The following is a 26,727-nucleotide window of genomic DNA, read 5'->3' on the forward strand; positions in this document are numbered from 1 at the left end:
ACTTCCTGTCTTCTTGAGGTGAGACCAAACCAAAGCTGATGCAATAATGTCAGTCAGGGCCTTGCCTACTGGTGAGAAGCAGTGGACAGGCAGGAAAAAAACTCTGGCCCTGGCTAGGTTGCTGGGAGTGGCCCTGACAGCAGCCTGGGGCCAGCTCGGGGCACTGTCCTGCCTTTTGCCTCTAATTCACAGCCCTCCCCCACCCCCGCAGGGCAAATCCCTGTCTGGGCCTGAGTGCCTTCCTCCCAGTGAGATTATCTCAGCCCCTGCTGGACATCTGCCTGCACCAGAGCCATGGACGCCGCTCTGCTCCTGAACGTGGAAGGGGTCAAGAAGACCATTCTGCATGGGGGCGTAGGGGAGCTCCCCACCTTCATCACTGGATCTCGAGTGAGTGGGGCTGCCCCCAGACCAAAGAGAGGCCCTCCAGGGCAGCCTCTGCATTACCCTGGGCCACAGGGCACCGAAGGCAGGTTTCGGCTTTGCCAAAACACAGTTGGGCAGGTGCTTCCTGGAACTGTCAATGCTGAGGCTTCCGGGCAACTCTAAATGGGTGTCCTGTCACCGGGCAGTTTTGATACTTCGCAAATTAAACTGCAGCATAGGATGGGGGAAGGGCTTTGGGAATTTTCTGGAGCCCCAAATGTTGTGTGAGAAGGAAGGGCCCTCAGGGGTCACAGTGTTTGGCCACACACCTCTGGTGGGCTTCCCAGGGGTATGGAGTGGCTGTGTCTGTGGTCTCAGGTCTAGGGCTTATTTATGGAAGGACATCCCGACCCACGGAGCTGTGGGAAGAGTGGGAAGGGTCCTATGGGAAGGAATGGGTTCCTCGTCCCCGGGGGAGTGCAGGCTGGGTGGGCGTGGTCAGGTGGTCTGGGGCACCTGATTGGAGGTGGGTGAGCCGACCTCGAGGACAGCCCTGAGAGTCGGTGACAGTGGGGTGGCTCTGCTGGGCCTCAGGAGGTGTGTCTAGACCAGGGTGCACTCTCTTGGCGAGCAGGTGACCTTTCATTTCCGTACCATGAAGTGCGATGAGGAGCGGACGGTGATAGATGACAGCAGGCAGGTGGGCCAGCCCATGCACATCATCATTGGGAACATGTTCAAGCTGGAGGTCTGGGAGATCCTGCTGACGTCCATGCGGCTCAGCGAGGTGGCTGAGTTCTGGTGCGACACCATCGTAAGTAGGCCCTGCCGGCCCAGGCCCTAGCTTTGCTTCCTACAGAGCCCACCGCCCACACTGCAGTGCTGCTGTGTTTCAGGAAAGTCTAGAGAAAGCAAAACTCTGTCCCCGGCTGGTGTGGCTCAGTGGATTGAGTGCCAGCCTGTGAACCAAAGGGTCACCAGTTCCATTACTAGTCAGGGCACATGCCTGGGTTGTAGGCCAGGTGGCCCAGTTGAGGGCATGTGAAAGGCAACCACACAGTAACGTTTCTCTCCCTCTCTTTCTCCCTCCCTTTCCCTCTGTCTAAAAATAAATAAATAAATAAAATCTTAAAACAAAACCAAACCAAACCCCAACTCTGCGAGGCAAATCCCACATCCTCACTTCCAGCCACTGTAAAGATGGAGAGGGGTTCGCCCAGAAGAGCAGGCCCTGAAGTGACAGTCAGTGCCCTGGCTGGCCGGCGGACGTGGGAGCACGGAGCGAGCCGGCCCACCCGCAGCCCTCGCTTTTGTGCAGGGCTGGTACAGCATAGAGGCTTTTGGCCATTGGTGCCCCCCCGCTTCTACCAACACTGCAAAATCGCTCTCACATTGACGGCACTCTTACACATCCCCGCACAGGTCAGCCTTCTCGTTCTGTGGCTCAGGTAGAAATGGCAAAACTCACCCATCTTTAAGCAAACATTTCTTATGGAAACTTTCAAACACAGAGAAGTTGACAAAAGGATCCTGAGCTTGCAACAGTCCATCACCCAATGCCAGCCACCGGCACCCCGAGGCCACTCGTGTTTCGGTGTCTCGGCCTCCCTGTCCACTTCCCCTCCTCACCCCACGCGGGTAAACATTCCAGCCGCCACACCCTTTCTTCTGTAGACACTAAAACTTGTATCTCCAGAGAAAATGCAGCGAAAAAACGTGACCTCAGTACCATTGTTACACATGTTAAAACCCCAGTAATTCCGTAATGCCAACCACTGTCCAGTCCCTGTTCGACTGTCCCCAGCTGTGGCCTCGCTTCCTCTCTGTGGGTGGTTTGTTCACATCGGGGTCCCGAGTCCACGCGCAGAGGGTTGTTGGTGTGTCTCTCGGGTCTCTTTACCTTGGATTCTGTTCCACTTTTCCCCTTGACATGGGTTTGTTGGAGGAACTGGGTCACTCCTCAGAAGTTCTCATATTCTGATTTTGCTGGTTGCTTCACTGTGGAATAATCATCTAACATGTTCCTCTACATTCATGTATTTTCTAGAAATTGTGCCGTGTGCTTCCTATTGGGAGGGGCTCCACGTCCGCTCACCTCTCTTCTTGTGACAGCGGGACCGATGGAGGGGCTCAGAGGTCAGCAGCCTGACCCAGCTGCTGCAGAGCTCCCCCTGATTGTCACTGGGTGGATTTAGCAGCCATTGTTGGTGGATACCCAGACTCATTATTTCACCAGGGCCACTTATCTTTCAAAAAGCATTTAGGGGAATGGGGGGAGGGAAGGGGGTAGAGAGAGAGAGAAATAGACAACTGAGTTTGAACTCTGCTCTGTCTTTATTAGTGATGTGACCCTGGGGAAGTCCTCTGTCCCTTCCAGAAATCCAATTTCTCATTTATAAATAAACAAATCCCTAAGTTAGGGCGCTGTGTAGGGATTACAAGATATGATGTCTACCAGGGCTCATCATGGAATGGGGCAATTGAAAAGTAGGAACTATTATATTGAACTAGAAGATTTTTAGAGACTAGCATCCTCATTTTACTGATGAAGAGAAGGCTCAGAGAAGGAAAGTGACTTGATCTGGGTGGAACATTTAAGGGGTAGAAACAGGGTGGGGGGCCTGGTCTCTTCACTCCTTACCTCTGGTGTTTCTTCTTATGTCTAATAGAGCCTGATTGCAGTGCCATCCTCTGCCACTAGGGGATCCCACCCAGTGCCTTATCTATTTCTTCACTGAGCAGATATTAGCATTTTTCCTCTGTACCAATCGCTGTTATTCTTCATCTTGATGTTTAATTTTTTTTTAAATTTTATTTTAATCATTGTTCAAGTACAGTTTTCTCCCTTTTACTCCCATTCCAGCCCACTCACCCAACCCTCCCCACTTCCCTCCCATTATAAAATTTTTAAAAGATATTTTATTTTTAACAAGTCAAGCCTTCAGAAAATTGGCTCCTTTGTGATTTCAGTTAGTTTATTTTTTATTTTTATTATTTTTTATTTTAATCGTTGTTCAGTTTCAGTTAGTTTAAAATGCTATCTGTTGACTTAGCTGACAATGAGGAGCTCCTGCACTTTCCCCACCCACACGCACCTGTACACTAGGCCAAATGTAAGAGGCCTGGTCATCATGAGGGCCCCTTCCCGATACACATAGTTGGTGCCACAGGACTGCTGATTAGCTGATTCATTTGTTGTTTATAAAGCCATAAGCGGCTGCTCTTCCCACATGTGGGCATGACTCTTAGTTCTGTGGTGGCTGTGTTCTTTCGGCCACATCAGCAGTCACAGGAAGGCACGGGCATCTCACAGGCTGGTAACTATTTTTATGCCACACTGACCGTTGGCTTTGCCAGTACCCCCACCTCTCCTCTACACCTACGGCTCCCGTGATTGTGCCGGTGTGCACATGCACACCCCTCCCTTCCTGAGTCATCTACCTTCTTACTCACCCACCGTTTATCCACCCTGCTGTGCATCCACGCACCCAGGTTCCCATTCACCCATCCCTTCTTTCAATCCACATTACTCACAATTCAGTCTTCCATCATTAAGCATCTATCTATCAATCTAACTGTTTATCTATCTATCAAATATTCACTGAGCCCTGGGTTTGTCCTGTTCTGGGTGTCAGGAATAAAACAGGTAAAATCCTTGGCCTTCAAGGAGCTCTAATTCTGGAGGAGGAGCAGACATCTCAGCGAGCACAGTGAAGGACAGCCAGGGCCATGGCGTGATTAAGGGCAGAGTGCTTTGGGGCCACAGGAGAGGAGCACTAACTGCTTTGGGGTCCTGGGGAGACTTCTTCAAGAAGATGACATTGAACTGGGTCTTGAAGGATGAATAGGAGTTCACTGGGTCTAGACAGGGGGCAAGGGGAGTGTCCAGGCCAGGAAGTGTGAAACAGCTTGCCAGCTCTCACTTCGTCGGCCCCTCTCTTTATGGGGCATCTCTTCGCTTCAGATCTGAGCCTTGCAGAGGCTAAGCAATCCATGGGGCAGGCACACAGACCTCTGGGACAAAGGACCTGGGAGGTCTGGTCTCCCTCGGCAGTTGCTGCTTGTCACCCCCTCTAGAGTACTCTGCTTGCACAGTCCTCACAGGGTCACCCGGAAGTTCAGGTCTCTGCAGGAGCAGGGGCCTTCCCCCTCTCTCCCCACCCCCCAGACCAGACGACAGACTGAGCCAGGGGCTTTGGGAGCTTCTGCCCTGAAGTACACTGTCCCTGTTCCCTCCCCACCCCCCACCCCTAAAGGAAGACACTGGTCTCTATGTGGGAATTTTTGCTGGTGCCATTTTATGAGGCCAGGGTTGCAAACTAAACTTCCACAAGAGGCCTGAACCCTGGTTCACTGGAGGTCATCTGCCCCTCAGCTCCCACTGGCTCGTGGCCATGTGACAGAGGCAGGCCCACTGGTGTTTGAGACAAGCCAGAAGTCTTCATTAGCATGTAAAATCTCTCAGTGTTTAAATGCTGGCTGCTAATTAAGAAAAGCCCTCACAATACGAGGGATGAAACGTGGCAGTTTGGGAGCTGAATGAGGCCAGTAGCATGCCAGTTTGCAACCTCTGGTACAGATACCAGCCTCTCAGACAGAACCAGGCTCTGTCCTCAAAGTCCCAGAGAGGGACAACGGTTATGGGTGTTCCCTGACCTAATCACAGCCACGTGGGCTGAGGGAGGCCCATGGGCTGGAGTGGAGCTGCAGGGAGACTCTGCTGTGACTGGCTGCCCTGCTGGTCTGCAGCGGGGCGAGTGAGTGGGGCCACAGAGGGGGCACAGAGCTGAGCCCTCCACCCTCCTTCCTGCCTCTGAGGTGCTGCTCAGGATTGGGTGGGATTCTGGGATTCTGCCTGTTCTCTGACCTTTACCTTCCTTCCTGAGATTTCCTCCCCACTCCTGGTGGCATCCCACAGCCCGCCACGCAGACCAGGCCCTGGCAGTGTGTCCAGGCTCGGGCAGCAGGTGCCCAGCGGCATGAGGCCTTTGAGGTCATGGCCAAATGCTGCCTGACCTTGGGGTCCAGAGCTCACAGGTGATTTGCCTCTTCTCTGTAGCCAGCTGACCCTGGGGCCTCTCCCTCCCGTAGTCCAGCCCTAATCCCAATAGGCTTAACTGCCATCTGGTCACTGTCTCCCAAAGAAGCTGAGGGCATTAGGGGCTCATCCTGGCTGCTGGGGGCAGGGAGAGGTTTACCTTCATCCTCATGCTGGTGACTTGGAGCCACGCTGAACCACTTCTGCCCCTGTACTTCCTAATAGTGTGTCTTAAAAAAAACCCACAAAAACCTCACCGAAGGATATGTTTATTCATTTTAGAGATAGAGGAAGAGAGAGAAGGAGGGAGAAAGAGAGGGAGAGAGAGACAGAGAGAAACATCAATATGAGAGAGAAACATTGATTGGTTGCCTTCCATATGTGTCCCGATGGGGGACTGAACCCACAATCCAGCCATGTGCAATGCTCCCACCAACTGAGCCACACCAGCCAGGACCCAGTAGCATGTCTTTACTGGAGTTGCCACTCAGGAGCCTGAGATGGGCCATGTCAGGACCCAGCCCAGGGAGAGGGTCTCTCAGAGACCAGCCTGTGGAGTTTTCCGGCTCACAGATGGGGCAGCGGAGCCCAGCCCAGCACAGGCCTGGCCCAAGGCTGGGTTTCCTGGGTTTCCTCTGCCTTGAGGGTGGCGATCCCAGCTCTCTGAGCTGGCTGAGGCTGTGGTGAGCTGCACCTATGTCTGCACCATCTTCTTTAACCCTGCAACAGTCCTGCTACTGGACAGAAGCAATGAGGGGCAGGGGCTGGAGCTCACAGGGCAGGGGGACCTGGGCTCCTGCTAATCAGCAGCACTGTCGGGAAGCCAGCCCGGCCCTCTCGGGGCCCAGCCCTCTCCTCCACTGCTCTCCTTCCACACCTCCTTCCCTGCAAGTCACAGGCCTGGCACAGTCTCCTGGGGAGAGAAAGCATTCGAGTTGGCTCCCAGGGCCAGCAAAGGGCAGCCTGGCATGGCGCTGTGACCAGAGTGTGGCTTCTGCAGCTGGGTTTGAACCCTGGCTCTGTCATTTCCTAGCTGTATGACCTTAAGCAACTTACTTAACCTTTCTGGGCTCCAGTTTCCTCATCTGTAAAAGGGTCTTAATAGTAGTGTCTCCCTTGTTGGGTCATATAAATCTCATATTAATCAGAGGTCCCCAAACCTGGGGCCCCCGGCCTGTTAAAAACCAGGCCACACAGCAGGAGGTGAGCGGTGAGTGAGTGAGCAAAGCTTCGCTCACAGCACCACTTGAGCTCCGCCTCCTGTCTCCCCATCCCATCCTCAGTCTGTGGAAAAATTGTCTTCCATGAAAGCGGTCCCTGGTGCCAAAAAGTTGGGGACCACTGATCTTAGGGGCTGACCCTCTCTGCTAACAGACATGGACTGCTTTGCCCGGCACAGTTACGTGCAGCTCTTAGCAGGGGTGTGTTGGGGACAATAGGTGGTCACAGCCATGGGGCAGGTGTGGAGGGGCAGCAGGGTGCTGCTGGGGGCTCTTTGAACCCCAGCGAGCTCTGGGTGCCATCGCCACCTTTCCCACAGCACACGGGCGTCTACCCCATCCTGTCCCGGAGCCTGCGGCAGATGGCGGAGGGCAAGGACCCCGCCGAGTGGCATGTGCACACGTGCGGGCTGGCCAACATGTTCGCCTACCACACGCTGGGCTACGAGGACCTGGACGAGCTGCAGAAGGAGCCGCAGCCTCTGGTCTTCGTGATCGAGCTGCTGCAGGTGGGGCCCTGGGGCAGGGGTGGGGGGGAGGATGGCAGGGAGCAGGCTGCCTCAGCATCAGGGGGCATCACGGAAGCAGGGCCGCACTGGTACCTGGCCACAGCCCAGAAAGGTCCCTACACCGCAGGAGGGTTGGAATCTGAACGCTCTCCTGCCTCCCCACAAAAGGCACTTTGCCTTTTCTAAGGGCAAAGCCCCCTTGGCACCAGTTTTTAAAAAATGTTACTCATTGTTATTTTGGAGACGTTTTACTTCTACTGGTTCTCTACTTCTGTTTCTGTCTTTGAAAGGTTAGAATGACATCCTCACCCCCAGTCCCTGTGGTGCGTGGGTCAGGCCTGATTCTGCAATGCCAGGAGGGGGGGTCGCCCCTCCCCCGCAGTGACTGATGGCCGGGTTTATAGGGTGGCGGGAGAGGGTCAGGCCCCGGTCAGGACTCAACGGAGGGAGGGCAGCCTGGGAGAGCACAGATGAGAGCTGCGCACGGCCCAGGGCGTCGCCTCTGAGGTGCTTGGCGCAGATGTCGTGTGTCTGTGCTTGTGTGGTGGCAGTTCGCCAGCAGAGGGCAGCACCACGTCTTGTTCTAACACCTGAGGACCATGGAAACTTTCTGAATCTTGGAAGGAAAGTGTGTTGACAAAGAGGTGCCTTTTAAAGCGCTGGTTTAGGGTTGGGCCCCTGGGGTCTTGTTGCCTCCTTCCCCGTGTCTATATCTTTGATCAGCAAGCGTGGTTTTGCCTGCGGAACCTCATGGTGAAGACTGCAGAGCTGACCTCAGTGACTTGTGCTGGGGCCCCTACCCACCAGGGTGCAGGCACCGGGGCCCCACCTCACTGACCTGCTGCTCCTGGGCCAGGTGGAGGCCCCGAGCGAGTACCAGAGGGAGACCTGGAACCTGAGCAACACGGAGAAGATGCAGGCGGTGCCCGTCCTCCACGGAGAAGGAAACCGGCTCTTCAAGCTGGGCCGCTACGAGGAGGCCTCCACCAAGTACCAGGAAGCCATCGTCTGCCTGAGGAACCTGCAGACCAAGGTGGGAGGCGGCCGCCTTCGGGGATCAGCTCTGCCGGGGGCGGGGCCGGGGCCTTGGGGGAGGGGTCAGGCAGCAGCCTGAGCGAGAACAGCAGCCCTTTCTCCGCCCGCAGGAGAAGCCCTGGGAAGTGCAGTGGCTGAAGCTGGAGAAGATGATCAACACCCTGGTCCTCAACTACTGCCAGTGCCTGCTGAGGAGGGGGGAGTACTACGAGGTGCTGGAGCACACCGGTGACATCCTCCGCCACCACCCAGGTGGGTGCGGGAGGGTGCGGTGAGGGCCGGGGCTGGCCCAGGGCTGCAGACCTCGCACAGCCCTCGCGCACGCTTCCGCTGCCCTCTCGGCGCCTGCACTTGCCGCGGCCCAGCAGTTTCCCAAGCCTGTGCCCGTGTCACGGGTGATGGGCGAGCAGTGCTTGTTGTAGAGGCATTCTACTTTAATGTGCATTAGGGCGAATCCACAAGTAGCTCGCCCAAGCTGTGACTGTGTGGAGCAGTAAACAGAATTGTTAGGAAAGGGGCCACCGTCACAGAGAACACGATGAAGTCAATAGGTGCGGGTATCTGTGATGCCCAGGTGGGTCAGCACCGCAGCGGTGCGTGTGAAGGGGGCGCTCGCGTTAGTCGGAGCAACATCGAACCCTCGCGTGCGCCAGGCACCGAATTCTCTGCATTCGTCATGTCACTCCTCCGTGTGATCGCTGTGCGGGATAGGTGCGGGGACAGAGCCTCCTTTAAGAAAAAGAATAGAAAGTGATGAATATAAGAACAGTTACGAGGCCTTGGAAGGGTCTACACGAAGGTGGGGAGTTGCAACTGCTGTTATCATCCCCGTTTTATAGTCAAAGACACGAGATCGGGAGGTACAGAGTAGTTAAGGTTCATGGTCAAGGTTATGGGTTCTGTAAGCTGGGAAGGACCAGCTGGTGGTGGGGCTGCCTGTGGGCCTGGGTGGTGCGTCCAGTCAGATCCTTTCTGGCAGGCATCGTGAAGGCCTACTACCTGCGGGCCCGGGCTCATGCGGAGGTGTGGAATGAGGCAGAGGCCAAGGCGGACCTGGAGAAGGTGCTGGAGCTGGAGCCGGCCATGCGGAAGGCGGTGCAGAGAGAGCTGAGGCTGCTGGAGAGCCGCCTGGAGGAGAAGCGGGAGGAGGAGCGGCTGCGCTGCCGGCACATGCTGGGCTAGGGCGGGGCCTCGCGGCCTCCCACCAGGGCTCCCACCGGACCGCGGACACCGGGCGCCCGCAGATGGCCTGGCCCCTTCTGGTTCAACTGGCCAGGGGTTTGGTGTCACATTTTACAATTTAAAATAAAAATAACATATAGTTGTAAAAATAAAAGCCTGGAAGGGCTTATGAATAAAAGCGAAGTTTCCCGCCATGTTTCCCATTTCCCAGCCCGGAGCGGCAGTTTGACCCCGTTCGTTCCTCGCGGTCGCCTTCTCTCTCTCCAGGTGACCGTTTACAGCACAGCTGACCCGCGAACCCAGTACCCGAGCCCGTGAAAAATGAGAATTTAATGCTTTGATGCTTTTCCTTCCTCCTTCCCCCCTCCCAGTGTGGGATAGTTCTATTTTCGGTTCTTTGCTTTGTTATTTTTGCAACTTTTCCCACTTCCTGCAGAACTCTCTGTCGAATCCTGCCGACTCTCTTCTCTGCAGGTGGAGGTGGCGGCCACTGCCCTCCCCGTTTCCCTCCGCCTCCTGCCTCACAGCCAGTGCCCCTTTCCTTTCCATCCTCCTCGCTGTTAACATCTGTGCTCTGCCTGTGTCCCAAACCCAGGCTTCTGTGCTTTGTCCAAAGGCTGACTCTAAGGTTTGAAAGTCAGTGACCAGCAGTACAAGAAGCAGGCCTGTGAGGTGGTTTCCCTGCAGGGCCTGGTGGGGCTGTGATCGCATTTCTTTTTCTGTGGTTTCAAAGTCATGACCCTCTGGGCCACAGACTGGGGATATTCTTGGCATCAGAAGTACAGCAGGTACTTTAATGGGGTATGCTTTAATTTTTGTTGTCTTCCCTGCTTTGGCCACACTAGGAGGTTTTTAGTGTAAACCCTCCTCTCCCACCATGGACGTGAGAGGGGTCGTGTTCGGTTGATTCCGGCCCTGTGTTAATGGACTATCCAGGCGTGTTGAGACAGAACCCAGGGGAGGTTTTAGAGGTGGTCAAAGGAAGGGGGCACTACCTGTGACCTGCAGAAGCAGGAAGAGAGGAGGGTCCTGGGGCCTTTGCTTGGGAGTGGCCAGCAGGGGGCGGCAGGAGACATCCCCCTGCTCCTCACTGTCCTTCCAGGGGTGAGCCACGCTAGGCTCGCCCTGGCTCAGAAGGAGATAAACAACCTGGCAAAGGACCAGGAACTATGGCCTGCAGACTCTGCAGCTCCACCGTCCTGTCCATGCTTTGTCTGCAGTATTCCCACCGGCCACCCCTTTTTTGGGGACAGCAAGGCTGTTACTCCATCTGTGGTCCCTCCAGCAGCACTGATGCCTGGATGTGTCCCGGGCCCCTGCTTGGTCCCGTCCAACTCATCCTGTGGGCAAGTCTCTGCTCCTGGTGCCACAGGACACTTGTGAGCCCAAGACTAAAGAGGGGCAGGGGCCGCACCCCTGCGGAGCGTGGTGGCACAAGGACTTGAGGAGGTGTTGTAACACCTGGAGACCCCTTTCCCTGTCCCTAACTGGGGCAATGGTTAGGGACATTTCTGTTTCACAAAAAGCCACAGGAATCCCTTCGCACATGCCATCCAGGGAATTGGAATGAAGCCACATTTTGGTTCGGGACTCCCTGGGCCAGCTCTGCCCCAGCCTCACCTGGCCCCGAATTTCTGATCGCCCGTCTGTCTTTTCGGTGGATGCACAGGACACGAGCCTTCACCAGCCCCCAGCTTCCTCGTGGCCCTGCACAGTCTCTCTACTCGTCCCGGAGGCGGCCCTCTGGAGTCTCGCCAGTGGACTTCTCGCGGGCAATTTCTGCCTTGTCAAGCGCGCTTCTTCCTTATTCAGGTGCTTCTCTTCCAGAAATGTGTGTGTGTCTGTGTGAGACAGAGAACAGGGGCACCTCATCTGGTCATTACTATCACCCAAAGGCAGAGAACGGGATGAGCCAGGGTGTTCCACGCCCCATCGGAGCCCATTTCGCTAGTGCAGAGGAGGTGGATGCCGGAGTGCAGAGCCCCAGGGCCCCAGCAGGCAGCCTCCCTTCCAGGCCTCTGGTCCCTGTCCTGGTTTCCTTGTGGGCTCTGAAAACAGTCTCAAAGGAGGTCTTGGCTGACCAGGTTGGGCAGGTGGATGCAGGAGGTTGCAAGGGGCATCTCCTGAAGGTCCCTATCAACCACTTCCAAAGGATCTAGCTGGAAGCCTTTGTTTTCTGTGTGTCCAGCAGGGGGCAGCAGAGAATAAGCAGACTGTGGCCCCTGGCCCAGGAGCTGGGGGTCAGCTGGACCTCCCTGAAAAAGCTTTAGGCTCTGGAGGTGGTGGCTCTCCATGAACCCTGGACACCCCTCTTCCAACAGGGTAGCCTGGCTGGAGACAGGGAAGGAGGCGGTTGGAACTCTGGAGTCAGAATGCTGGTAGGCTAGGCCCTCAGTCCCATCCCCTTGTGCAGAGGGCAGAGCCGAGGCTCAGGGAGGTCACTAACGTCCTAGATCCTACTTGGAAGCTGAGGTAAAACCAGGGTTAGTATCTGGGTTCCGAGACTTGTGGGCCGAGGCTGTCTGTCCTGCACTGCGGCACTGTGATGCCTCCCTCCCCAGACAGTCCCTGCATGGGCATACCATGTTGCCAAAAATAAATACACAAGTACACAAAAGGAAGGAGCAAAACAGCAGCCTTCCAGCAGGGAGCTGCTTAGTGCACGTCCGCAGCCTTTGTCCGAGAGCTGTCGCTGGTTAGCCAGGCATTTGCCCCAGGCCGGGGACACTCTTCTGACCTCTGTCTAGCTGGAGTTGACAGGGACCTGAAGATTGTAGAGGAGCTGGGTGGCCGGAGGGATCCCCCTGGGAATCATGCAGGCGTCTTAGTTTCCTAGGGCTGCTAAGGAATCGCCACACACTCAATGGCTTAAAACAGCAGGGCTTTATTCTCTTACAGTTCCAGAGGCTGTAGGGGAGAGTCCATTCCTTACCTCTCCAACTGCTAGAGGCCGCTTGCATCCCTTGGCTTGTGGCAATGTCCCATCTTCAGGGCCAGCAGTGTGGCACCTTCCAGCATCTCCCGGGTCCCCCTGCTTCTGTCTGCACATTTCCTCTGAGTGTCTGGGACCCTCGGCCTCCCTCCTATAAGCCCCTGTGACTGCACTGGGCCCATGGGGTAAGCCAGGGTCGCCTCCCATCCCAAGACCCTTCATGGAACCACATGTGCAAAGTCTCTTCTGCCACGAAGGTAATCTACTTGCAGGTTCTGGAGATCAGGACGTGGCTCCTTTGGGGGCCATTACAGAGCCTACCACAGCCAGCGAGTGTCCCTCATCCCCGGTCTGTTCTCTGGACTGCCCTGACCCCTGAGAGGTGCCACATGTGCTGTTCCCCCGGGTCCCTGGCCCCGGGCCTGCTGCTGGGGTAGGTGGCAGAAGGCTCCAGCAGGAGATCTGTGCGGAGGGCGAGGCCAGGCTGAGGCTTTGCTGGGTTTGTGCTCTTTGACCACTCGTCACACAGGTGTCAGGCAGCCCTCCCAGGCCGCAGCCTGTGGAGCAGCAGGGCCTCCTCGGGCCCCTGAGGGCTGGGCGTGGCAATGGTTCCTGAGTGCGTCCCATTCCTCACTGGTCCCCTCGGTCCCACCTGCACCTTCATTCAGCTCTCTCCACAGCCATCCCTTTGAGTGGGTCCTGCTTTCTGTTGATCAGATGTCAGGTCTCCTCCAGGCTGCAGGGAGGAAAGGAAAACAGAGATTGACGAACACGGGCAAGGTCTTCCAGCTCGTCAGTGGCAGGGGCAGGGGCAGAATTTGAATTCAGGCCTAGATGCCACAAACAGGGACCAGAGTCAGCATTTTTTTCTGCCCCGTTGGGGCACGGCCCCCTCTCGGAGGTGAGGATACCCTCAGGTCCAGGCTTCGAGAAGGGCTGAGCCGGAAGTGACGTCTGAGCGTCCAGCGTGCATCCAGAGGCCGGCACCGCGGCAAATACCTGCTTGTCCACAAGAAACGGCCAACAACCTCAGTCGGACGCGTTCAGCCAACAGTTCGACCTTCTGCAGTACACGATCTGTAGGAGGCCGGCCTGGTGTAAGCCCCAAGTTCTAACAGGCACCTCCTTTTTGAGCACCCCCTCCCCACCACCCGCTTCACCAGTGGGCAGTGCTAGCGCCACTTGGCAGAGGAGGGTCAGCTGGGGGTGGGGGTGGAAATGCAGCTGCCCCGGTCACACAGCTGTGGGTGGCTGAGCCCCGAATGGACAAATGCGGTTTGGATCCGGAGCTCAGGACCCTTTCGCCCGACGCCCAGTGCTCACTGAGTGGCCGTGGTGAGGACGAGCCCAACTACACAGAGGAGAGCCGGCGCTTCTTTTCAGCTCCTGCGGAGCCCTGGGAGAGGGGGTGGGGTGGGGTGGGGAGAGCTGGGGTGTGCGGAGCACCCGGTCCTTCTCCAGCTCCCAGTTTCCCACAAGCCTGCATCCTCCGTGGGAGGGCTGGATCCTGGCCTCACCATGGCAACTGCGGGGTGATGGCCACATGGCGGTACAGGTGTGCGGCTTCCCACACATCTGCTTGGTTGCCCTGCCAGGTTTCCTACCTGAGACTTAGCCTTGAATTTCACCTTGACTGAGTGGTCCATGAGTGAGGGGCTGTCCTGACCACCTGCGAGTACCTGCTATTTGGGAAGGGGCTGCTCCCAGCTCTGCCCCTTTCCCCGCCCCTGCCGGGTCTCAGGGCTTTGATGGAAAGGTTAGGTTAAGCCCCCTTCCATTTATGGTGGTTTCGAGCATGTAGTTCCTGGCCTAATTACAACTGGTCCATTACTTCAGGTATTCTCATTAATGTGGGAATCTGATGAACAAAGAATCTCGCCTTTCCTCTTGCCACCAATAAAAATGTCATTTGAACACATAGAGGAGCATTAGTCTCTCCCCAGCAGTCTTGAGGCTGGCAGCTGTTACTGAGGGTGACAATTCCTCCATTCTGTTCACTGAGGCGTCCCCAGCAGGTAGACCAATGCCTGATCTGGACCAGGGGCTCGGAAAGCTTGGCTAAACACATCATTTCTTTATGACGAACATCTCAATTCTTACATGTGCAGGCGCCCTCAGAAATCATCTAGTCTGACACCTTCTCTTGCAGATGGAGAAACTGAGGCTCAGAGACAAGAAGGGACACGCCCACAGTCACAACACTGAGTCACCGACGGACCCAGGGCTGGGACGGGTTGTTGACTCCTACCCAGGGTTTCACTCGAAGTCTGCAGCTCTGTTTGCACCACAACTTTTTCTTTCTGCCACACCCATTGTTCCTCCTGCCCACCAGGAGCATGGTAGCACTGCCCCCTGTTTCTAAACTTCCACCCACGCTCTGGTCTTCTCCCACATTTCACATGAGGCTCCTCACCCACCTGCTGGCCAGCCCTGGCCCCCAGCTGAGGCTGCCCGTTGTCTGGGCCTCCCTAGCCCCTTAAGAAGGACAAGAGGGGGGCCCACGCTCTGGCATAGCTGGTCAGCGTGAGGCGGGACATGACCATGGACAGGCCTACCCACTCCTTCTTGAGGACTCGGGGGAGAGATGCCCAGAGACAGAGGCAGGGCGAGCTCGCCCAGGTGGGAACGTGGGAGCAGCACGACTGGGGGGTGGTCGGCCGCCGTCTTCCCCCTAGAGGTGTGAGGGAGGACTAAGGGAGCTGTGCAGAGGGGAGAGGGAGGGAGGGAGATGAACAGGAGGAAGGAAGAAGAGGTGGCAGAGAGGAAAAGGGAGATAACAGGGAGAGGAAGAGGGAAAGAGAAGGAGTAGAGAGGAGTTTCCCCACATGCGACACCTTTGCATCCTAAGTCAAACCTTCGTCCCGACTAAGTTCTCCTTCAGAGAGTTGCTGGAGCAGCTAGGGGGCCGGTGTCCAGTCCGTGAGGATCTAATGCAGGATGACCTTGAGCCCAAAGCCAAGGTGCCAGGCAGGAAGGGCCAAGAGCGGCGCTGTCCCGTGGGAGCCTGGGACAAACTGCAGAGGTAACTGAAAAATTTTCCAAAAGCAACGTTAAAAAATAAAAACGAAGTAGGGGGAATAACTTTAAACCAATAGGGCAAAAACACGGTCACTTCGTCATGTGATGAGTTTGAGCCCTATTCATGACATGCGCTGGACTCTGTGTCTCACACGAACCAGAGCAGCCACACTCCGAGGGCTCCGCGGTCATGCGAGGTTGGTGGCCGCTGCGGTGACAGCACTGTCCTCGAACAAGCACGCACCCCACCGCGCTCCGACCCCAGGCCGCTGTGCACTGGGTTTACTCACTCTAGAGCTCCTTACCAACGTAATGGGACCGCCCATTCCTTCCGTGCGCTGGCGAGGCAATAGGTCGGAAGCCCAGGGTGTTCATCCAGAGGCGTGTCCCCCGTGGTCTCGGCAGGGAGGCATTGACGATAGTTTTCGTGGTGGCAGGAGACACAGACAACAAGCCAAAACAGCCCACCTGTCATCACCATCGTTCTAGTTGTGTTGAGGGCCCCATGCAAGGCTTTGGTGGCCGCCCAGTTCCAGGGGACCCCTGTGGGCCTCCTTGTCATCTTAGATGACTGTAGTTACTACAAATTGCCAGTAGGTGGCAGGAGAGCTTCTTGAGGACAGGAACCTTTCCCTAACTCACCCCGGTGCGCACTGGCTGGTACCCAGCTGTGTGTATTTCGGCCAAGTTGCCGGTGAATGTTGGTTTCCAAGGGCAGGGTCTGAGGATGTCCACCTCTGTCTGACACTGGGCAGTATCAGCTGGCCAGAGCCGAGCCAGGAGTGCCAGCCAGCCTGGCGGATGCCTGGGACCTGGGCGTTTCTCCCACCCAGCAGAAACTCATCCTTGAATGGTGTGGCAATGAGGGAGGGGTGGCCAGGTTGGCACTGGCACTGGCAGGTACGGCAGGGTGAGGGCGGTGGCACTGGGGAGGATAACCTGGCAGACTACCCGAGGGGTGGCTGCCAGGGTGTTGGTGGACCCACATCCCAGGGAGCTCTGGCAGGATTTCCACCCTCTGAGCCCCAGATGTGAGTCTGTCTTCCTGGGGTTTTGCTCTGAGGGGGGTGGGTCTCATTTTCCGGCGGGAAGGCAGGCATCCTGCTCCTTCTCCCGACTCTCACACAGCCCCACAGGTGAGCCAGCACGGAGCCGCTCCAGCTCGCCCTACTGCGCCGGGCTCTAGGGTCTGCCTGCGGCTCCGCCCCCTACCCCTCCTCCCGCGCTCCGCCCCCTACCCCCTCCTCCCGCGCAGCGCCCCAGAGCTGACCTGCACGGACCAGCCCTGGCTCCCTCGGCTTCTTCTCATCGGGCTCTTCCTACAGAAGCCCCAGCAGGACACTGGGGGCTGGTAGAAAGTGGGGGTTCTGTTCCCTCAGCTTTCTTTCTTGGGGGTCCCCGGGCCTGACTGACTGAAGGCCACAGCCCCTTGACCCCCGCTTTCGCTGTTAGTTTCCTGTGGCTGCTGTTCGGAAATCACCACAAATTTGGTGGCTTGAAACAACACCCGTGTGCCACCTTCCAGCTCTGGAGGCAGGAAGTCTGAAATGAGTCTTACGGCACAAAAAGGAAGGTGTCGGCAGGGCTGTGCTCCCTCTGGAGGCCCCAGGGGAGAATTCGTTCCTCACCCCTTCCTGCCTCTGGGGCACCCGCATCCCGGCCCAGGCTACACGTGGCTCCTGTGTCTGGACATCACAGCTGCTCCAGTTCCCCGCCCACCTCCCCCTGGTACGGACCCTGTGATCACACTGGCCCCGCCCCCGACAACCCAGGGTCACCTTCCCATCGCAAAGTCCCTCTGTCTTGGAAGGTAACTCCTTGAGAGGTCCAGGGAGGAGGACACGGACCTTTCTGGAGGGCCATTAATCTGCGGGGCACCCTTGATTTCAGGGTTCTGCTGGCCGCATTCTTCCCTTTCTCCTGCGGGTGGATGTGGTCCAGGCTGTCACTAGTCAGGGGTGTGGCGCCATTAGGGTTTTCTGTACCATGCCCTTGACTTTGTGCAGTCCACCGTGAAAACCTTCCTCAAACCACCCAGAATGGGGCTGCTTTTGGGTTCCTGTCGAACTGCGGCCCAGACACCTGGCCAGGTAACGGTCAATTTTCCAACAACTTTGAAGTGGATTTTCCACTTTCCCTACCCCCACCCCCTTTTTTCTGTGAGGACTTTGAGGTCTGGAGAGCTGGTCCGAGGTCACCAGGCGAGGGCGTGGCCAGATGGGGATCTGGGCCCGAGTTCACTCTCTGACCCCCCACCGAGCAGAGCTCTCCTCCTGCCGCCACCAATCTGGAGCCAGGCCCGGAGGGGTCCGGTCCGCCAGGGGTCCCACACGCCCACCGCCGGAGGGTGACATCACAGCGGTGTTCAGGGGACTGTTCCTCAGTGGCCCTCTTGGCTGCCCTCTTGCATAGGACATTGGGGCCATTGCTGCCCTCGGTTTGGTTGTCACCCTAAAGCTGACCGTGGCTGTCATCCATTTGGTATAACAGCTCCCCAGAGCCCCTCAGAGATCATCTCAGTGACAGGCGCTGGCTCCAAGGCCACACCAGAGGTTGGCATAGAATAGCGATTATGGACAAGAACTCTGGAACTGCACAGGCTTGGATTCCCAGCCCAGCTCGGCCACTGACCAGCTGTGTGATGTTGTGCATGTCGCTTAACCTATCTGAGCTGTGGTCCCTCAGTTGTACCATGGAGGTTATGAGGGCTATTACCTACTTGGGTGGTTGGGAGGATTAAATTAGTTGATGTACACACAACCTTGGGAAGGCCGACCATGAGCGCGCAGCACCCACCAGCTGCTTTCACGGTTGTGAGCCCCGTGTGCGCTGCCATCCCAGAGTCACTGCCGCACATGCCTGGCTGCACCCAGCAGCCCCAGCCTCCCGTTTGCCTTCTGCCGCCCTGGGCTCTGGGGTCCTCTGTTTTCTGGCAGAAACGGGCTCCCAGCGGCTCTGGGTGAGAGTGGGTTTTCGCAGCCTTCTTGCAGCTCCAGCCACCGCGGGAGTGAGAGATGTGCAGCCCCCGGGAGCCCGCTGCCTGTTTTGCGCCAAAGTGAACAACGCAACCTTTCGTGGTGTCTCTTTTTTGTAATGAATCTCACAAACGCCTGACACCAGTCTTCAGCTCTTTCACGGCTACTTTTCAGGACCCCTTTGGGGACTTCTGAGCAAGAAAAGTGACACCGATCTCAAAACTTCCAATCTATCCTGCTGACAATTTTGCATCTGTCTTTTTAGAGATGACTTTTCTCTCCCCAGGACTGGCCTGGCTGGCTGGCCCCTCAGGGCCGCTCTGTCAGTTCTCGGCCTGCATCAGCAGCCTTGTCTCCGGGGCTCGTGCGTGGCCAGAGTTCAGATCTGAGGGAGGAACAGGAGAGACACCTTTTATCCACCAGAGGGGGGAGGCTCAGTGGTGGGCTAGCAGCAGCAAAGAGGCGTCCTCTGATTCAGTGAAGCCATCGGCTGCCTCCCCAAATGCTCCTTCCCCTCCCTGTCTTGTTTTGGTTAATTTAAGAACAGCTGCCCTCAGTGGGGGCCGTTCCTGGCAGTGTGCGGGAGCCAGCTTCCCAGGAGAGCTGCTGGGATGGGAACAGTGGTTAGTGGCGGGTGGGTGGGCTGGGAGTGGGGAGTGGGGTTGGGGGGTGCAGTGGGGGCAGAGTGGGGCTCCCCGAAAGGGGGTGGGCACTGTGATGCTTCCTCCCCTCCGTGAGGAGCCTCCACCATGCAGGATGAGCAAATGAACTTGGTTGTTTCTGGGGAGAGTTAAAAGCAGCAAGAGAATGGATACCTGTGGTGGAAGAACCTGTGACGGAGAAAAGGGACAGTCACCGAACCATGCCCTTGCATCCCCGGGCACACACAGTGGTCTGCCTCCCACCCACCCCGGCAGTCAGAGGGGCGTGCGTACCTGAGCTGTGGCCGGTAGAATTTGGGTGCAGTGACGGGTGACACTTCTGGGCTTGGCCTCGGTCACCTTCCTGCCTGCAGACTGACGATGCCCAAGTGTCCCTGAGGACAGCGGGGTGACAATGTGAGACCCTCGCACGGAGGGAGTTGGGCCATGGAGAGCGACCTGTGAAACTGTGACATGCGTCAGGAAGGAGCCTGGGCTGTTTTCAACAACCTTTTGGGATCTCCGGAGAAGTTTTAGAGTAGTTGGCGCGGCCTGGTGACCACAGGTGCTCACGGTCAGCGGGTGCAAGTCTGTCATTGGAAGATGTGGGGGGACAGGCGCAGAGGTGACCCTCGGGGACTGAGTCCGGCAGCAGGAAGAATCACTTGGGCTGGTGACACGCCTGTACGGATGACGGGCGCCCCCAGGGTCAGACGCGTCACAGCACTCGGAGGCCAGGGCCACGACTCGCAGGGTCAGAGTCATGTTCAAGGACGAAGATGCTTCCCTTACGTGGAACCAGACGGTGGTGACCCTGGAGACACGGACCCCCTCTGGAGTCAGATGGACTTGCTTTTGGGTCATTCGGGATGAAACCAGCTGTGGCCTCTGCAGGTGGAGGGAACAGTCCGCAGTCCAGAACCTGCTGTCTCACTGCAGTTTGCAGGAACCCACCTCTGCACTTGCTGGAACCACTTAGGAATTGCTGACTTCCTTCCTGACCTGAGGCCACGAGGCTTTTCCCTGGGCCTGAACACCAGTGCTGCCCTGGGCTGGGGCCGGAGGCGCCTTCCCTCCACCCAGGCCCCCTCCCATCACTTTCTGGGGCCGTGATCTGGCTGACACGGCCCGAGGTCCTCCTCTGGTGAACTCAAGCCCCCTGCCCCCCCGGTGGGTGGAACTCCTGCAGAACTGAGCAGGCAGGCTGCTACCCTTGGGGTCCTCAGGGAAAGGTAGGGGGTGAAGCCCCATGGTCAAGGTCCCTGGCAGCACGGAGCAGGTCCTATTATTCCCGGCCCTTTCTTACAGCGTCACCTCCCCACACGAATGAGTCATTCACTGAAAGGACTCGGGCCAGCAGGTCTCGGTGGGGATCTCACAGGGCTGCCTGCTCAGTGATCACCTGGTTCTCCTCGCCGGAACGTGGGGGAGCGTCGCCAGCATCTCGCCCACCTGAGGGGGCTGGAGTGGGACCTCAGCATGTAAGCCATGGGCAGTGGGGGATTGATTAATGGGGTCATTGTTTCTTTGTTTGTATTGGGCATTATTCAAAGCCCGCACTGTTCTAGGTTCTCAGGCTCTGAGCACGTGGAGTTGAGTGAGAGGCAGATTGTCTCCTGACTGCACAAGAGTTTGTAACCCAGCGGGGGCTTGTTAAGCCTAATGCCCAGGGTGGAGAAGGGGCCTCCTGCCAAATCAGGCATGTGGAGCGGCTAGGGAGAATGAGAACTACAAGGCCACTGGTGGCGTCTGCGTGATCAGTAGCTCAGTTTCAGACTGGTGGTAAGCTTAGGAGATGGAATGCAAACACGGATCTGTGAGAAAGGGGGCCAGGGGTCAGAGGGGCTCACCAGCGAAGAGGGAGGGAGGGCTGGCCATGGGGGTTCCTCGTGGGGTGCAGCACGTACACCCTTGTTTGCAGCCGGGAAAGTGGGGAAGGACGAAGACATGTGTTGGCGGGGGAAGAAGAGAGAGGGAGAGAGGAGGGAGAACTGGTAAGTAGAGGGATGAGCCCTTTGGAAGCAGGAGACCTCCCTGAAGCATGTAGCTGCTGCTGTCCCCTCACAGCACCAGGGGGCGTCATTATTATCCCAGTTTTCAGATGTGACAAGAAAACCAAGGCTCTCATCGGTTAGGACAATTAAATCAGTGACTAGAATAAACATAGTGAATTGTGCAAATACACTGGACCTTCCAACCAGTTGGTTTGCCTTGTTAGTAGGGGAATCGGCAGTTAGCCTGGTATTACCAGACAATACTCTCCCCTCACATGGGTGTGGACACTGAGGCTCAGAGAGTTAAAATAAGAGCATAAATATGTGTCTGATGTTTTATTCCTGACTATGAGAGACAAGGTATTGAAAGAAGGGAAGGCAGCTTTGGGGCAGTTTAAATCCCTCTTCTGCATTTACTCTCTTAATGCATTTATCATTTTTAAAACACTGATTTGAGAGAGAGAAAAGAAGGGAGAGAGAGAAACATCAATTTGTTGTTCTACCTACTTATGTATTCCTTGGTTGCATATTGTAGGTGCCCTGACTGGGGATCAAACCCAGAACCTTGGTGTCTTGGGATGATGCTCTAACCAGCTGAGTTACCTGGCCAGGGCCCTGACTTGCTTTTCTGTTTTTGTGGTGAATTCCATGGGTTCAGGGCTTGTGGGACAGTGTTTTCTGTCCTAGAAGCAGCTCTAGGACTGGCCACCAGAAATCTTCTCCAGCTCAACACCTGGCTCAGCTACCTCCTTGGGGGCCCAGCCCCTGTTGCTGAGTGAAATTGCCAGGGAGGGATGCCCCCTGCAACATGTCCATGTCCTAACCCCCAGAACCTGTGACTGTGTGAGGTCACATGGCAAAGGAGAATTAAATTCGCAAATGGAATTAGGTTTGCAAATCAGCTGACCTTAAAATAAGGAGATTTTTCTGGATTACCTGAATGTGGGCAGTATAATCACAAGGGTCCTTAAAGGTGAAAGAGGGAGGGGAGGACCAGGGAGAGGACTTGGCTTGGTGTCGCTAGCTTTGAAGACAGAGGAAGGGGCCACAAGCCAAGGAATGTGGGTGTCCCTCTATAGGCCAGAAAAGGCAAGGAAATGGGTTCACCTGTAGAATTTCCCGGTGGGGGCCGAGCCCTGCCGGCATCTTGACTTGAGGCCACTGGACCCATTTTGGATTCCTGAACTCCAGAACTGTACGATAATGTATTCTGAGTTGCTTTAAGCCACTAAGTCTGTGGAACTTTGTTACAGCAGCCGTGGAGAATTGGTGCAGTTGAGTAGTGCACACAAAGGTTATGGTCAGTTTCAGGAATGCGAGGGCAGATTTCAGATGCAGAGAAACGCCACTGAACTCAAGACAGCTCCGCTCCCACATCGGCTACAGCCTCTGGAGGCCAGAGACACCAGGGCCAAATCAGGGCAGAGGGTGTGGCCTGAGCTTCATCCCCTGACGAATTTCTCATCTGGCCCAGTTCCTGCAGGGACCACATAACCAGCATGCTGCAGTTCACCTGATGTCTTTGTCTCCGTCTCTCAGCCTTCCTACACTTTCATCTTCCTTCTTATCCTTCCATTTCTCAATTGTCTCCCATAAAATATCTTACCCTTTTGGTATGAGACTGCTGACTTTCAAACTCTTCAAGATGACACCATCTGGGGAGTCCATCTGTTCCCACCCACACTGCCAAGAACTGGAATAGCGAAGCCAATGGCATCCCAGAGGGGGACCCGTGCCCCTAGGATGGAGAGGTACGGGTGCCACTGGTCTTGGTAAATTAGGGGTAACCTGCTGGTAACACTGCCTTTCCGCTGCCGTTCCAGGAAGTCCCTTGATAATGTGAAAAAATAATTCCTGGTCATCTTCGCTAGCACCCAGAATGTTTGCAGTCAAGAAACAGAAGCGCAGCCGCTTAGTACTTCTCAGTAAGTTCCACCGCGTTCTGAGCATAAGAGCTTGAGTTCGTGGGACGAGCGCCCCCATGCCCGTACCCCAACTTCACATTTTGTGGGGCTTCCCCTTGCAGCTCTCCATGAGGAAAGCAACGTTCCGTAATGATAGTCAAATCTGTCAATTAGAATTCTTCCCGCTAGAACTGAGATAGTTCTGTAAGCGAATCTCCGACAGGGAGCTGCAGCTAATTAGAGTCACGATAGTGCTGCCCAGCTTGCTCCCACACGGCACTGTATTATTCCAATCATTTTCATTCTTGCGTTAAGCTGCCAATTTAAAAAATGCGTTCGTTCGAAAGGTACACAGAGATTAGCTTTCAATTTTCTATTTCAGCCTCAACCTTAGTTTCATGGAGCATCTCTCACTGGTGGTTTTTTGTTTTTGTCCCTGCAATCTTTGGCAGCTGCGTTAAAATCTCCTTGTAGAAGCAACACCCATCCTGGTTTCAAGTAAAGAAAAAGTAAAATTACTAAATAAAGCAGAAACTACTTAGAGAGACATGTGAAGGTGGAAAACAGCAATGAATGAGTCGGCTTATCACCTGTTCATTATCAGTGCGGATTTGCTGGGTCACAGGTCTGTCTCCTATGGAAAAAAAACCCATCCAATAAATGGTTTACAATAATAAAACCCGAAACCACATATCTCCTTTCATCGTAGTGAGGGTCCAATTCATAATAGCATTTCATATCAGATAATTTTGAAGGTTCTTTTTTCCTTCTGAAGAACCATTTTTTAGCTGAAACATTGTAGCCTTAAAAAAGCACAGAATTACAGGAGAATTTGTACATCTTTCTGCAGTGAGCTTCCTGGCAATCAGCATGTAATAGAAGAGCATGTTTTACATGAAAGCATTTTTAAAACACATAGTCCAACCTTAATTCCAACTTCCTTGTTTAAACTGCATGTCCAGTAATGACATCAGGCCGTGGAGCAGACACAAGGCATTTCCAGAAATGCACCACTTACCAGCTGGGAGCTGTCCCGCCTCCCCCGCACCCCCCGGGCCTGGCCACACGGGGTCTGAACAGGGCCGCGGTGGGGGAGGGGAGGGCCGTTGCTTTCTTAGAGCAATTTCCAGTCTACGCGGACCCAGGAATCATATACTACTAAGTCCGGACTTAGAGATTTCATACATTGTCTGCATATTTCCTATTGTGAATCTTGAGCTTGAATACTCTTAAAGCCAATTTAAGTCTTAAATCTTCCCATCACAGTTAGATCGTAATTTTGGCTGAATTAATATTCAGTGTTTGTATTATTGTGACGAGATAAATGCATCTACTGCCCAGCTGACGCCGGGCAGGTACCAGGCTTCCTTTCCTGTCCTCGTCTGGGGTTTTGCTTTCACTGTATGTCATCCCGTCTCACCCCATCTCCGTGATTTCAGTATCGGGAATGTACTGATGGCTGCCCATTCTGATCTTTAGTCCAGACCTCTACCTTGAACTCCAGACCTCTGCACCCAGTCTCCTTCTCAACACCTCCTCTTGGATGTCCAATAGCTCTCAACCTTAAGGTCTAAAACACAATTTCTTAGGCCACCTTCCCCACCTCCACATTCACTGCACTGTTTCCTGTGCCAGTTACCAGCCACTCACCCTACCCTGCCAACTGCTTAGTTACCCTAAGAACTCGGGGGGCTTTCAGAGGCTCCACATCCAAACTCAGCAAATTCTGTTACCTCTGCCTGGAAGATACGAGGTCTGTCCAGAAAGTATCCATCCATATAACATGAAAAATAGAGACATTTATTGAAGAAGATACAAGATACAAGAAACATTGTACACAGGGCAATGATGTCTCAGTCCCCTTCAAAGCAGACATCCTGGGACCTCACACAATTAGCCCAGCATCTCCTCCACTGTTCAAAACACTGCAAAATCCTTTGCTGGAATCTCCATCAGCTTCCCTGGTATATTTTCCTGAATCTCATTGAAGGTCTTGAAATCTCTTCCCCTTCAAGGTGATTTTAGTTTGGGGAAAAGCCAGAAGTCGCAGGGCACCAAAGCTGGGCCGTAGGGGGGCTGAGGCACCTGGGTGATTTGATGTTGAGCCAAAAAACTCTGCACGAGACGTGACGCATGACTGAGCATGTTGTCGTGATGAAGCTGCCAATCACCAGTCGCCCATAGCTGCGGCCGTTTTCATTGTATTACATCTGTCAACTGAAAAAGAACACTGAGGTAGTACTCCTTATTAATTGTTTGGACTGGAGGGGTGTACTCGTGAGGGACAACACCTTCACAATCAAAGAACACAGTTAACATGGTCTTGATCTTGCTGCTACTTTGCCGCACCTTCTTCAGGTGTGGAGGAGAACCAGGCGACTTCCATTGGGACGACTGGGCCTTCGTTTCTGGATCATAGCTGTAGACCCACCATTAATCTCTGGTTATGACCTTCTTAAGGAAATCTGGTTCATCGGTAGCAATTTGAATCAAGTCATTAGCAATTGCAGTGCGATGTTTCTTCTGCTCTGGTAGCAGAAGCCATGGAATAAATTTTGCCGTGACATGTTTCATGCCAAGATTCTGCGTCAAAATCTTGGACACAGTACTTTTTGAAATCCCCAGATCAGCTTCTAGTTCTCGCACCGTCAGTCACTGATCTTTGTTCACTGCAGCCCATACACGTTCAGCATTCTCAGGTTTCTTCTCATTGCAGACCTTCCAGAATGTGGATCACTGTCAACAGGTTCTCAATCATATTTGAAGTGTTTGTCCCACACTTTCATTTGCCCTGAACTCCTTGCATCATCCCTGAAAGCCTTCTGAATCATCCGAATAGTTTCCACAGAGGAATGTTCAAACCTAAGGCAAAATCTGATGCAGATTCTTTGCTCTACTTGCTCAGTCATTTTCAATGTGACAGCCACACAGTACACATGCTCACTCAACAGCGTCTACCACCCCCACTGACTAGTACAGTGAAGTCGTCATTGTTCACACGTGTGCATTCCAGTCCACTCTGCTTGACTGTCAGGTTACATCGTGTCCCACAAACTCTTCTGGTTATATTAATAATGGCTGCACTTTTTTCTGGACAGACCTTGTATACCCAGAATCTGTTTCTTGCCACCTCTCTCTGCCATCGCCATCATTAGCCCTCATCCGATGCCTGCAACATGGCCCATCATTGGTCTCCCTGCTTCCATCATTGTTCCCTGACAGTCACTTTCAACACAGCAGCTGGGGGGATTCCTTTAAAAGGTAAATTAGATCATGTTGCTCCCCCCACCCCCACACCCTGCCGTGTGAATCTCCGTCCTGGGTTCAGGCCACTCCAGCCTCACAAGCCTGGTCAGCAGTCCTTGAACATGCTGGGGCGCTCCCTTCACGGAGGCTTTGCACTAACTTTGCTCCCGACTCCCCCAGATTGCCACGTGGCTTCCCCCCTCATCTCTTTCTGGTCTGTTACCTGAAAGTCAGGGCTCCCTGCCTGGTCTCTCCAGAGCTGGCCCTCCAGCTCCCCGGGGCCTGCCCATTTCCGCTTCATTTCTCCCCACAGTGCTGTCCCCGTTTGAGACTAAGTGACAGACCTAGTTTCTCTGTGGCTTAACACCACATATCTCAGGTGGCTTACTTAATAGTCATTTCCTTTGTGAATGCATTATTGTTTTATTTTAGTATATTTTTCTAAGGATCTGTTTCTCCCTGGACCTGTAGAGATTGCCCTGAACCAGGCTGATCAAATGCCAGGCAGCTGTGGGAGGAGAGAACTCCGGGCTCAGGGGAGAAGGAAGCTGGAGCCCTGGAAACCACAGACAAAAGCCCAAAGATTGCAACAGAAACAACACCGACCTGCCAGCGAGGCCACAGCCAGTGAGACAAGCTGAGGCCCTGGCCCTGGCCCCGGCACTGG

General features: G+C 55.0%; 1 protein-coding gene across 1 annotated transcript; it reads left to right on the forward strand.

Annotated features, from left to right (window-relative positions):
• The first annotated feature begins 238 nt into the window (after positions 1 to 238).
• AIPL1 (aryl hydrocarbon receptor interacting protein like 1) lies at positions 239 to 9,539 on the forward strand. The gene is made up of 6 exons (XM_045824433.1): positions 239 to 390; positions 1,001 to 1,180; positions 6,945 to 7,133; positions 7,990 to 8,166; positions 8,279 to 8,420; positions 9,148 to 9,539. Exons 1-6 carry the CDS (start codon positions 295 to 297, stop codon positions 9,348 to 9,350), a joined length of 987 nt encoding a protein of 328 aa, XP_045680389.1. The 5' UTR covers positions 239 to 294; the 3' UTR covers positions 9,351 to 9,539.
• The last annotated feature ends 17,188 nt before the right edge of the window (positions 9,540 to 26,727 follow it).

The sequence above is a fragment of the Phyllostomus hastatus genome, unplaced genomic scaffold (assembly GCF_019186645.2).
Source record: "Phyllostomus hastatus isolate PE091 unplaced genomic scaffold, TTU_PhHast_1.1 phas_scaffold_55, whole genome shotgun sequence".
NCBI lineage: Eukaryota > Metazoa > Chordata > Mammalia > Chiroptera > Phyllostomidae > Phyllostomus > Phyllostomus hastatus.

Excerpts from the sequence above, each read along its gene's own strand:
- AIPL1 (XM_045824433.1), top strand. The coding sequence starts at position 295 with ATGGACGCCGCTCTGCTCCTGAACGTGGAAGGGGTCAAGAAGACCATT. Across the intron at positions 7,134-7,989 it reads TCGTGATCGAGCTGCTGCAG|GTGGAGGCCCCGAGCGAGTA; the intron begins GTGGGGCCCTGG and ends CTCCTGGGCCAG. Across the intron at positions 8,167-8,278 it reads TGAGGAACCTGCAGACCAAG|GAGAAGCCCTGGGAAGTGCA; the intron begins GTGGGAGGCGGC and ends CTCCGCCCGCAG.